The sequence below is a fragment of the Chiloscyllium plagiosum genome, chromosome 10 (assembly GCF_004010195.1).
Source record: "Chiloscyllium plagiosum isolate BGI_BamShark_2017 chromosome 10, ASM401019v2, whole genome shotgun sequence".
Classification (NCBI taxonomy): domain Eukaryota; kingdom Metazoa; phylum Chordata; class Chondrichthyes; order Orectolobiformes; family Hemiscylliidae; genus Chiloscyllium; species Chiloscyllium plagiosum.
Window position 1 is genome coordinate 39,804,085 of NC_057719.1, and position 13,783 is coordinate 39,817,867.

At 36.5% G+C, this 13,783-nt stretch overlaps 1 protein-coding gene across 3 annotated transcripts in view; it reads right to left on the reverse strand.

Moving 5' to 3' along the window:
- Positions 1-3,201: 3,201 nt before the first annotated feature.
- Positions 3,202-13,783, reverse strand: part of bag5 (BCL2 associated athanogene 5) — a 28,191-nt gene continuing 17,609 nt past the window's right edge. For all 3 annotated transcript variants that reach the window (XM_043697507.1, XM_043697508.1, XM_043697509.1), the window contains exon 2: positions 3,202-9,125. In XM_043697507.1, the coding sequence (XP_043553442.1) occupies positions 7,747-9,093 (1,347 nt within the window). In that variant the 5' untranslated portion in view covers positions 9,094-9,125 and the 3' untranslated portion in view covers positions 3,202-7,746. The remainder of the gene's footprint in view (positions 9,126-13,783) is intronic.

Consider the following 13,783-nt stretch of genomic DNA (forward strand, 5'->3'; position numbering starts at 1 on the left):
CAACACTCCCTAGGACTTTACCATTAAGTGTATACGTCCTGCTAAGACGTGCTTTCCCAAAATGCAGCACCTTGCATTTATCTGAATTAAACTCCATCTGCCACTTCTCAGCCCATTGACTCATCTGGTCCAGATCCTGTTGTAATCTGAGGTAACCCTCTTCGCTGTCCACTACACCTCCAATTTTGGTGTCATCTGCAAACTTACTAACTGTACCTCTTATGCTCGCATCCAAATCACTTGGGTAAATGACAAAAAGTAGAGGGCCCAGCACCGATCCTTGTGGCACTCCACTGGTCACAGGCCTCCAGTCTGAAAAACAACTTTCCACCACCACCCTCTGTCTTCTACCTTTGAGCCAGTTCTTCTACAAAGAATTTGTAAATATATTGCCAGCGCCGATGCTGGACACGTACAACTACTCATACAGTTGTGATTGACTCCCACCATCCATGAAAGAGACCAAAAGCTCTCTCAGCCTTAAGAAAGGGAAGACCCTGGAGGACTGTGCTTCTTAGAGGCCCATCTCGCTTTTAAATTTTGATTTTAAAATTTTGTCTAAGACTCTTGCATTAAGGGCTGGAAACAGTGTTGCCTTCCATTGTCATAGAGGATCAGACAGATTTTACAAAAGGTCGCAGATCCTCCAACAACATTAGGAGATTACTTAATATGGTCCATGCGTGTCAGCAGCAATCTGTTCAGGGATTGGTGATCTCTTCAGATGCAGAGAAGGGGTTTGACCAGGAGGAGTGGCCATATCTTTTTAACACCCTGGAACGGTTCGGTTTAGGTGAAGTCTTTATTAGATGGGTAAGGGTCCTTTATAACAATCCTCTGGCTGAGGTTCTCACCAATGGAGTAAGATCCAGTATTTGTAGGGACAGTTAGCAAGGTTGTCCCCTCTCACCACAATCTTTTACACTGATGATTGAACTGCTGTCAGAGGCTATCCATAGGGACCCTAACATAACAGCCCCAGAAGTGAGATCAAAGGCACATAAGATCACATAATATGTGGATGACGTAGTTATCTTTCTGTTGAACCCAGTAGTTTCTGTACCTCATTTGACACAATGTATTAATCTATTTGGCTCGTTTTTTGGGCTATAAGATTAATTTTTCCAAATTGGAGGCTACACCTATGGGGAGTCTTGGGGGAATATCTGATGTTGAGGGTGAGTCACGGTTCCCCTTCAAGTGGTCACTGGGAGGTTTTCTTTATTTAGGTATTTTTGTTACTTCCGTCTTCGATCAGTTATTTAAGGCTAATTTTATCCACTTGTTTGACATAATTAAGCAAGATCTTCAAAGATGGGAGGCTCTTCCAATATCCTGGTTAGGACAAGTAGCCCTTATTAAAATGAATGTCCTTCTTTGTTTGCTATACCCCATGCGAATGCTTCCCTTGATTTTTCCCAGGTAAATATTTAAGAGACTTAATAGCTGGTTTAATTCTTTTATCTGGCACCATAGGCGGCCCTTTAGTAAGCTCACCAAATTGCAACTGCCCCAAGGTCTGTGGGGAGGGGATCTCCCGGATATTAAAAGATATCAATTAAGCGCCCTTTTATCTTTTGTGAGCAATTGGGCTTGTGAGGACCTGGTGTCAATATGGTTGGATATTGAGGCCTCCCAGGCAAAGTGACCCCTTATTAGCCTGTTGTCCTTAGATAAAATGAGGACAGCTGCAGAATACTATCGTAATCCAATAATTATTAATCCTGTCAAAGCGTGGAGGGCAATGAGACAGATTGAGAGTATATAATTGGTATAGTTGGTATGCCAGGGTTCCGGCCAGGGATAATGGACTCCAGATTCAGACTCTGGGGAGCTAGGGGAGTTTCTTGTTTGGGTGAAATATTTGAGGGCAAAACATTGATGCCCTTTGACCAAGTAAGCCGCAAGTATGGATTATCTAGCAGAGATGTTTTTCATATTTTTCAGATTAGGGACTTTATTCAAAAAGGAACTATGCGCTTGACCGACTCTTACAGAACCGATACAGAGAAGAGGGTACTTTATGCCAAGAGCATTCTCTCAGTTAGTACTCTTTATCATCTGTTGGGGAATGGGCCATCAGATGATATTGAGCAATTATATGAGGTATGGGAGAGACAGGTAGGAGTTGAGATTTCTTCTGAGACATGGGAGGATATCTGGGAAAGTGCAATATCTGTAATAGGACCCATGCTATGCAGCTGGCGATTCTTCATAGGGTGCATCTGGCCCCAGACCGTCTCTTGAAATTTAAGGTGTGAGTATCCTCAGTTTGCCTCAAGTGTAAAATAAGTACTCTCACTCACTGTCTGTGGTCCTGCCACAGGCTTCGGATGTACTGGAGTACTGGAGTGCTATGGCAGGATTAATAGCAGGATTTTGGTCTTGGGGACCAAAATTAAGATGGACCTGATTTCTCTTCTGGGCCTGCCCAATTTATCTTCTTTAGACACTCTTTGGAGAAAGCTTTTTAATATGTTTACTTTCTGCACGAGGAAAAATATTTTGATGTATTGGGTGTCTGAAAACCCTCAAGCCTGTCTGGCTGGAGTAAGCTAATCATGGAACATATCTCCCCTGGACTTCCTTACAAATATGGTGCACCAAAACACTGAAATTTTTTATCAGACGTGGTAGCCCTATTTGGATTACCTAGATATAGATTTATCTGCCATTCTAATTAGGGCTTTTGTGTAGCTATGACGATCTGATTTAGTGAACTTGGTACCCTGACAGGAAGAATTTAGAATAAATGCAGGTGTTATATTCAATGCTCTTGAAGGTCGGGAGCTATTGTTTCATTGCACTGAGTGATGCTATTTATTTATCACTTCTACTGGACTGTTTATCTTGCACATGAGTATAGTTTTGTTTTGTTTATATTGTTGTTTTTAAATTTTTTTTAAAAAGAGTAGCATTATTGTTGGTTTATTGTTGTAATTTTGTAAGAAATCTTTTTTCAATAAAAATACTTTTTAAAAATGCAGTTAAGAATAAACCAAACAGCAGAGCATAATACTGCTTGATTCATAAAACAAATCGCTTTGAAAGGACAAGCATTGTGCAGATTCAAAATGTGCAATACAAAGAAAAACCCCAAAAATTAACAGATTCCATATTCTACAATTCTTTATAACAATAGTTTTGTCCTGTAGCTCAGTACCTTGAATGGTAAACAATAAATTGGCAGATGATACGAAGTTTTATTTGCCAAATTATTCTATTTAATATATTCACAGAAACACTGAATTGGGTTTCAGTCAAGACAAACAAAACATGCATTTAATCAATCAAAACTTCAATAACATTTAATTTTAACACCATTCAACAAGAAATACAATAGTAAACACACTCTTGAGTTTTGCAAGCCTGAATCATGTGATGGCATAGACAAAAATGATCAGCAAAACAAAACACCAAAATAAATGGCAGGGCTACTTATAAAATGAAAAGAAGCTGGTCTCAGTAAATTGACAGCATACAGCCTTGCTTGATTTATTCATAAGTGGTGCCCTCAGAATCTAGAGTACAGCAAAGCAACACCAAGCTGAACTCTGCAATAACGTTACACGATGTGGAAACGAATCATGTCTATAAACAATGCACCCTGGTGGCTTATGAGGATAGTCAACCTGCAAACCTGGGTGTCATCTGCACTCTTCACATTCTGATAACTCAGCCCTGAAAATCTAAGTGTCTCAGATATATTAGTACAAAAGCAAAATACTGCAGGGATGAAATTCTGAATTAAAAATTAGAAAGATGACCGATCATCTAAATCTGAAATATTAATTTTGCTTTTGTCTCCATAAATGCTGCCAGAACTGCTGTATTTTGATTTTAGTCTCATTTTGTTTTTAATTCACTAGTTTGTCATGTTCACATTTCAAAATTGGAAATTGAAACAGGGCTATTATGAAAATATTGGTGCACAAATTCTCAAGCAGAATACCAATATGAAAAAAAAACTTTATGCATAGCGTCTTAAAAACACCAATGTGACCTCAATCAAACACCTGAATACCTTTTGTCTTACTGCACTTTCATACTCCCATACTTTATTCTATGTTTATTTATCCACGATTTCAATGCTCATGTCAGTCTTCTCAGAATACATTAATCAAATAGTTTCAATTTTTATCTTAAACTATACTGCCATAGGATTAGGCATTACTGGCAGGGTCAGAAGTTATTGACAATATCAGTCACCTTCTTCAATAAGCTGTTGTATGTGGCAATAGTGCAGGCATATTGACCACGCAATTATGAAGGAATGGCAATATATGTTCAACTTAGGCTAATGTTTGACTTGGAGATGATGTCATTCCCAGATACTTGCTACCCTTTTCCTTCAAGATGTTGGAAGTTTTACTCAGTGCACTCCAACAACTTGCCAAAGCTTGTTCACCAAAGTCTCTAAAACTGTGAAACACATGACAACCATAGTACGCTGGAGCTACTAATTCCTCAGTCTGCACATAGCAATTTAACATGAATTTACACATTTAGCGTTTATAAACAATTCACAATTTTGTCAAATGCCGGTCTTTGAAGATTAGCTAGAAACTCAGTACACCCATGAAAATAAAATTAATTTCTTTGGGCTGCTATTTTTAGTCAAAGAAAACAATTAAGTGTTTTTTCAAATGCAATTATTTGTTGCACAGATATACTAATAAAATTTTGTTGTAATTATAGATTGATGTATTGCAAAATAGCATTTTTTAATCTTTGAAAAATGAACTCAGAAACTTAGAATTTATGCCAAGTATTTGAATTGAGAAGTTGCTATTTATTTCAAACAATTCAAAAAAATTAACATTATCATACCAAAGAAAACACACAATGCTGATCAGTAATATTTAAATATTTCAAGTAAACCATTAATCTTTAGTATGGCAGTATTATTTAAATAAAATACTTTGTTTGTTGATGATGAAACGTGACTAGAAAAACAATTTCTTTGGAGATACCCTAAATCTTAAATAGAAATCACATGGAGAATGAAACTTATTCGAAGGTAGAGTACAACCTGATAATGCAGAGGATTATATTTTTAAATATAATCATCCCATAATCCAACAGTTCAAGTTATTATTGGCCAAGTGGACCCTTGGAAAAATATAATTATCAATAGGACACTTGCTGAAACTTTTAAATCTGTTATAATCAATAACTTTAGAAGAGAGTGCATTTCAATATCAATTGAGCAAATATTAACAGCATTGTTTGGTTTGCCAATTCACACTAGAAAAAAATTGTTCAAATTTATTTTTTCAAAAAATTACATTAGTGCAATTTAAAATTAATATTTCACAGCTGATATCATTGCTGTAATTTTTTTAGAGATGAATTTTGAACTGTTGATTTTAACGATATTCATCCAACTGATTAAAAAAGTATAGTCAGTTGATTGATACTGAATTTAAGCAGTGTAAAAAGAAACTGATCGGTATTGCAGGTACCAGAATAATTTGCTAAAAGATTTATTTGTGACACAATAATATTGTGCTACAAATCTGCATTATTCTTAACATGGTATTTTAAATTCAGTGTTGAGGTATTGCAATTTTTGATCCATTACAAAACTAAGGCATTTAACGATACATTTTCAGCAAATGCATAGCACAGATATTGAGATATGGATGAATTCTAAGAGCATATTTTAAGCAATTTATGATTGATGTGTTTCTGTCTTTAAAAAAGAGCAACTGTTATTATTTACAAAATATACAAGTACAGTACAAGCATGGGAGCATGAATATCAAGCTGCTGCAACTCAATCCTTTGATTCGAACTGCAGCCATATCCAGTTAAATTTTACTCCACATTAGTGATGCAGCATACTGAAAAAGGAAATATCAACCCTCACTAAAAAGAAAAATTTAAGAGGCTTCATACAAACACATTTTTCAAAAAAAAAGGCTTACTTGTTTTTTAACTGGAAAGTAAAAACATTGCTGAATCCATGTACTTCTGATTATAAATGCAAATTGATATTGTTCAATTTGCTATAAGGCCCCCAACATTTCAAATACAATGTTTTAACTATAATTCTCAACCCCTATTAATGATGAGTGATATTTTAGGTTTAAACTATATTCAAGACAACTGCTGATTAAGTCAATATTCAGTACTATCAATTAAAATCGTTAGAAGTTAATTAATGTCATATATCATTAATTTCTGGGCGCATTGGGGACACATTGTTATTTCATTTGATACAACAGACTGAATCAGCTTTTGTGGGATGAGGACAGCCATGATGAATATAGTGTGACTATATAGATTGACTGATTGATTCATTTGAAAAGGGCATTGCAAATAATGCACTTTGGTTTGCTTTAACTAAACTGTACAATTAATTTACTTAACTTTGGTCTCATTCAGTGGAAAGTATATAAAGATTGAATCATTTTTGTATGATGTAAACACAATACAAAATATTGGAGTCACTATCAAGTTAAGCCAGAGTAAAATCCTAAAGTTTTTCAAAGTTTCTTTGCTAAATATTGAAAGGAGCACTGAAATAATCTTAACCTAATTACCAATCCCCAATTTTGTTTAAAACAGCCAGTCAACCTTTGTTTAATTTCAGGAAAATGTACATATATTCAAATACACTAAATTATTTTACTTTCATTGGGTATTATTTGGTGTTACCTAAACTGCATTTTGATGAAGTACAATTGTCTATACAGAATCTCTCTAGCTATAATGCATTTACACAAGCTAATTGTCAGACTCTCAAAAATCGAGGAAGCATTCTCAAGTGCAGTGTGTAAATGTTTGACAAAATATCTCCCTACGGGAGATACATCATTGAAACATTATTGTCAACTCTGTGGGTCAAATCTTTAACAATAACATTCAATTATTTTACCTTCAAACTCATCTAATACTTCTCCATGTTATTTCTTCAACACAGATGGATTCTTAGGGGAAAGCAATAAGGCCAGTGGGATAACATGCTAGCATGGTAAATGTACATTAAAATATGTAAATTTAACATTTTCTCAAATTTCTCTCTACCATGTGTAGCTTATGTTTTGCATTTCTGGGTTGCTTTCAAGATAATTGTATAACTGCACAAATTTTAAAAATCTACTGCTTGTGCATGGGCTTGTTAGTTCCACAAACTATGTACTTGAGTGGCTACACAACTGCATGCCCACATAGTTGAGGGAGAATAGGAGACTTATTCAATGGCAATAGAAATAAATACACAAACAAATTTAAAAAATTAAAAATTAGTGTGCTCACTTTCAGCACTCCATCTGAACTATTATCAATGAAATGGTTTGCTTGCAGGTCAAGGCCCAGTTATCTCAGCTAGTCAGCTGACGTGCTGGAGATGAATGAACCCCAAGAAAAATATGAATGGCTGAAAACCAGCATTAATACGGTAACACCTGGGGTCTAAATCTATCAATTCTTTTGCCGATTTCAAAATATTATAATTCACTGCCTTGCTATATTGCTCCTAACAAAGCATATATTGTTTGCAATTTTAATGATGTAATGAAATACCAAACCACCTTTATAGCATTCATTATATTACTATTCAAAATGTAAGAAAAACTTTAATTTTCTTTGAAAAATCTAGCTAAATCAATTACATAATTTAATGATATGAACTTTAATCTTCCTGATAGTGGTAAATGTGCCTCAACAATTCTTCTAAATGAATAGAAATAGTGCAAAGCATGAGTCAAAAACACTATACTTCATGCATCGAACTGCTATTCAATATTCCCATTCATCTGTTTTCATGTCTAGATAATTCAGAATATTTTGAGCAAATTTCACTGCTTGTTTTCTGGCAACCTTAGCACCATCATTCCCTCGGGTCTCTACTGCATCGAGTGCTAGGAGTTGCTTTGTGAGCATTTCTTCCAGTCTCATGTAATTCTTGTCTGTTCTGTCTCCATCAAATGACAATACCTGCTTTTGAAATTCTGACAAATCGCTCAGAACCTGCCATATAGCTTTCTGTGAAGGATGTTCATCCCTAAGTTGCTCTTCCATGTTTGCTCTCTTTGCAAGCGTCTCTTTCAGGTCAACATAAGCTATTACAGCCTGCACATCAACTACAGCTCTTCTCCTAGCTTCACGGATACATGGATTTTTGCCAATGTCTACTTTATCTAATTCAGTAAGAACACTTTGCAGTTCTCCTTTTGGTTTGAAATGGAGGTCAGAAGCATTTTCTAGTTGTAGCAGCTGTTGTTTTAAATGTGCCGTCTTCTTCCCTATTTCTTCTATCTGTTTGATAGACTGATTTTGTGCTAGATCGTAACTACCTGCAGCCTCGCCTTCTGATTCAATCTCCAAGTGTTCGAGTAAACAATTGATTTCATGCACTACACGTTTCCGATAGTTTCTTGCTTCTGAGTGCCCAACCACATCAATTGCATCCAATTGCATTAAAAATCCTGTGAGAATACGGGAAAGATGTGCACAGTTCTCCAAGGTATTCAGGTTCATAAGCAGGCCAATTACATCCCATCTTGCTTTGCTAACTTCACATAAAACAGAGTTGATCTTGGGAACAGAAGGGTGTGTATCTGCAGACAGAGGTAAAGATAAGGCTTGCCGACCAATACAATTTTCAATGATGTCCTGCAGTGCACAAATCTTGGTCAAAGCTCGATATCTAGCTTTCCTCAAGCTAATTTTTCCTCCTGTTTTCACCTGTGTCAGTTGAAATATAATTTCTTGGATGCGCTCAGCAAATTCTTCAGTTATCAAACCCCCAGCTGAAGATAACTCATTGGTAACCAACTGTTGTGCATCACTGAAGACCTTTTCCACCCTCAGGCGTGATGGATGAGTTGCAATTTGTTCTAACTCTTTGAGCAGTCCCTCCACATCATTCACTGCACTTCTACGGCCATGCTGGATGTCAGGCTTGCCATCAGTGTCTACTGCATCTAACTCAAACAGCATCTTGATCAAAGTACTCTCCAGGCGCTTGTATTCTCTATCAGACTGTGTACCACTGAACGAAACTACAAGTCGCCTAGCTTCATGGATTCCCTTTTGAATTTCTTGGATTCTAATCATGGAAGGATGTTGTTGACCCATGGCCATATTCCCTTTTTCCCTAATGAGTCATAGTGTGTCTGAAATTGAAGCAAAACATGTTGGTCAGGTGTCATTTCTTGCAATTAGACCTAAACTTTATTCATCATTGCCTCCAGAATTCAAGTATTGTTAAGTGGAAGATCTGTACATTGGCTTCTACTCCATCTATGCATTTATTAAATATGTTAATACATGTTCTTTGTTTAAACAGAAATTCTAACACTCAATTAATTAACCAAGCATTTGACTTTCATGTGGCAAAGCAAAATTCTGAGGCACTATTCTGCCAACAGAGTCTAAATTTTGCAGTGACTTTATTTGAGATTTTAAAATGCCACAAATACTTTAGAAAATTGTTGTTTTTAAAAATCAATTGGCTGTGCTCAACCTTAGAAGTGTCTGTGCGTTATTTAAGCTGCAGTAGGCAATGCATATATCATCTCCACTTCCTATCCCTTAGCCAATTACACAGTTACCACATCATTTTAAAAATACAATTAAAACAATCTCTATTTTCTAAAGGTATTGTCAAATACTTGGGAAAGTGCATAATTATACATTACCTTCAATCCCCTGTTACTGTCAAACAGGTTAATCAGGTTAGATAGATAGAATTCACTGTCTACTAATGATGAAGCTAAATGAGAAGCACTCCAACGTTCTTCTCTTTAACTATATGTCAATATTTCATTGTTCCCCAGGAGAAACTGAACCAGTACAATTCATCTTTCACCTCTAAACCCTATCAGATAAGATAATTGAATATCTTTATTTGTCACTGATCATTTATATAAAACTGTTTGGACTCAGAAATTACATTAGATTATATTGTATTAGATTAGATTAGCTACACAGAAACAGGCCATTTTGGTCCAATAAATCAATGGTGATATTTATGGTCCAATCAAATCACCCCAGAATCTAAATATACAATCAATTCATTGCCCTCTTCTGTTTGCCCAGATTTGCCTTAAACATTTAAGACAAGCTTCAACCCACCCAGTGGTAATGAGTTTGACATTCTTGGTAAGAGATGAGTGAAGAAGTTTCTTCTGAATTACATATTGGTTTCCTTGGTGACTAATTTATATTGATGGTCTTTAATTCTCCAGGAGAGGAAATATTCTCTCTGTATTTACTCATTCAAAACCTTTCACATTGTTTAAGATTTCTATTAGATCACACATGAGCCTCTTTCTCCCAAGAGAGAAAACATCCAGCCTGTCAATCCTTTCTTGATGTGCATGCCTGTGCACCAGGTATCATTCTTGTAAAAATTCTCTGCACCCTCTGCATTCTTTTTATAAAATGTGACCAGAACTGTAAGGTCATATAATTGAGGTTTAATGCAGGTTTAGCATGACTTTCCTACTCTGTTTCAAGAAGAAATCATGTCTGACTCAAACATTTACTGTTTATCTCTCCAGAGATGCTGCCAGACCTATAGAGTTTCTACAGCATTTTGTTTTTATTTCAAATCTCCAGCACCTGCAGTACGGCACAGCAGCTCAGTGGCTAGCACTGCTGCCTCACAGCACCAGGGACCCAGGATGGATTCCCACCTTGGGTGCCTGTCTGGGTAGAGTTTGCACATTCTCCCAGTGTCTACCTGGATTTCCTCCAGTGCTCTGGCTTCTTCCCACTATCCAAAGATGTACAGGTCAGGTGAATTGGCCATACTAAATTGCCCATAGTGTTAGGTGCATTAGTCAGGGGTAAATATAAGGTAGGGGAATGGGTCTGGGTAGGTTACTCTTTGGAGGGTTGATGTGGACTTGGGCTAAATGGCCTGTTTCCATACTGTAGGGAATCTAATCGAAGTACACTGCTTTTGACAGAGCTCAATGCACTTGTCAAAATAAATGATGCTGCTAATCTGAAGTGCAAATATTAGTGAATGGTGTATTTGTATTCAAATTATTTTGCTTCTCTACCCAATAAATAATAAGTGACTTCCTGTTCCTCCAAGCAAAATATACTACCTCACATTTTCAAGCAACTATGTTGAACTTCATTAATCAATTAATTGCCCATTCTACATATCTTTGGTAATATAGAGCTGTCCTCCTCAGCATTGACTACTCACTCCCAACCCTCACCCCAAATTTTATGTAAAGTATACCAAAAATACCAACAACAATTTGGAGTTTGCAAATTGCAAACAGTAGTGGGCCTAATATCAACTCTTGTGGAATACCACTTTCCACTTTGAATATCTATCATTCTCTCTATTTGCTTTCTGTCTTGAAGCCAACCAGCAATCTATTCTGACCCTTTCCCCTGACTCCACATTCTCTGATTTATCTACAATAGAGCACTTCAGAAATTCACTTAAATTAGACTTGCAGCATAACCATTAGGCAAAAGTGAGGATTGCAGATGCTGGAAACCAGAGTCTAGATTAGAGTGGTGATGGAAAAGCACAGCAGGTCAGCCAGCATCCGAGGAGCTGGAAAATCGATGTTTCGGGCAAAAGCCCTTCCACATAGATACTGGGAGAATGTGCAAACTCCACACAGACAGGCTCCCAAGGTGGGAATCCAACCTGGGTCCCTGGTGCTGTGAGGCAGCAGTACTAGCCATTGAGCCACTATGCCGTACTGCAGGTGCTTCATTAGTTTTCCTAATGTAAAACTATTTCATTAGGAAGGGCTTTTTCCTGAAACATCGATTGTCCTGCTCCTCGGATGCTGGCTGACCTGCTGTGCTTTTCCAGCACCACTCTAATCTAGACAAAGTTAAAAATCACACAACACCAGGTTATAGTCCAACAGGTTTAATTGGAAGCACACTAGCTTTCGGAGCGATGCTCCTTCATCAGGTGATTGTCACCTGATGAAGGAGCATCGCTCCGAAAACCAGTGTGCTTCCAATTAAACCTATTGGACTATAACCTGGTGTTGTGTGATTTTTAACTTTGTACACCCCAGTCCAACACCGGCATCTCCGAATCATGACTAATCTAGACATGCAACATAATCATTGCCTATTTTCTTTACCCTTCTCAAAAAAATGGTTGGCTAAGAAAGATTTTCACTTTGGAAATCTATCAACTATTCATTATAATATTTTTAATATCTAGGTATTCTTCTCTCCTTTAGTGAGAATTCAATTTTTTCTTTCCGCTAATGTTAAACTGGTTGACCTTTAATTCCCTGGATACGTATGGTCCCACTTCTTACATAAATGAATAACATTAGCTTTCTACTGGCTCACTGGCACCTTTTTCTATTGAATTATTATGTGCTATTAATATTGTCTCTTCCCTAGATACTATTAGATGTAGATGCAATCCATGCAGATTAAGGGCTGTTTTAGTTTCTTTATTCAATATGTACCCTTGATATTTTAATTGCACTTATTAATCATTTTTGTCTTTTAGTCAGTGTTATGTCTACCTGTTCCATCTGCCTGGTAAATGTCAAACTGAAGTAATTATTTAACATTTCTGCCATCTCTTTACTGTTACTTGTGGTTTTATCCAAAGTGGTCCTACTCTCATCACAGCCCTCCTTTTCAATTGAGGTGAAATTCAAATTCAAATTACTACTGAATTACATCCCTTGATACTTTTATTTCAAGGCTTCTGTTAGCCTTCCTAATTGTTTTACTGATTTATCTACTACATTCTTCAAATTCTTTTCTGCTGTCAATGCTTTTAAAGGTTTTCCTATTTTCTTAATGCTCAATTATTCTGATACATTATAATGTTTAGTTTGCTCTTGTCTTTTAGAGAAAGATACTTCTTGCATTTGTTTAAAACTTTTAAAATTATTCCCAATTTTCATTCTATAATGTTATTTTCTAGTATAATAAACTGTTCTTTATTCTTCCATGGGATATAGGCATCACTGGCAAGGCAACCATTGTTTGCCATCCTTAACTGCCCTTGAACTGCTACTTCTGAGGGAAGTAAACAGCATTCCTGAGGATCTAGAGACACAAGTGGTAATGAGTGGCCAAAGATGGAAGATGCCATTTTCCAAAGGACATTAGTGAACAAGAAAGGTGTTTGAACAATTAATTACAATTTAATGGTAACCAAAGCTGATACTTTTAATTCCAGGTTTATTATTAAATTAAATCCCACCAGTTGCCATGGTTGAATTTGAACATGCCTATCTGCATTACTAGTCTGGTGAAATTATTGTACCACAATCTCCCATTTTATTTGCTCAAATTCTAAAATCAGCTGTTTGCCAAGCTATTAGTTTTTTTTTCTTTAAATCATGTTTATGCTTTTATTTATTATGGTTACTATTGTTTACATATTCTTCTATTTTTGCTTCTCTTACCTGCTTTGATTCAGACTCCATTTCCAAGACTGAAGAAGATTGTAATCATTGCAAAACAGCAGGATCTTAAGTGATGGCAGTCTATCTAAAGCGTTTTAACCATTTTTATATTGTTCATCTCCTCCACTGCAATATTAATTATATTTTGTGTGCCTAATTGACCTTAACATTCCTTAAACTATTCTTACATAGAACATAGAAGAATACAGTGCAGTACAGGCCTTTCGGCCCTCGATGTTGCGCCGATCCAAGCCCACCTAACCTACACTAGCCCACTATCCTCCATATGCCTATCCAATGCCCGCTTAAATGCCCATAATGAGGGAGAGTCCACCACTGCTACTGGCAGGGCATTCCATGAATTCACGACTCGCTGAGTAAAGAACCTACCCCTAACATCT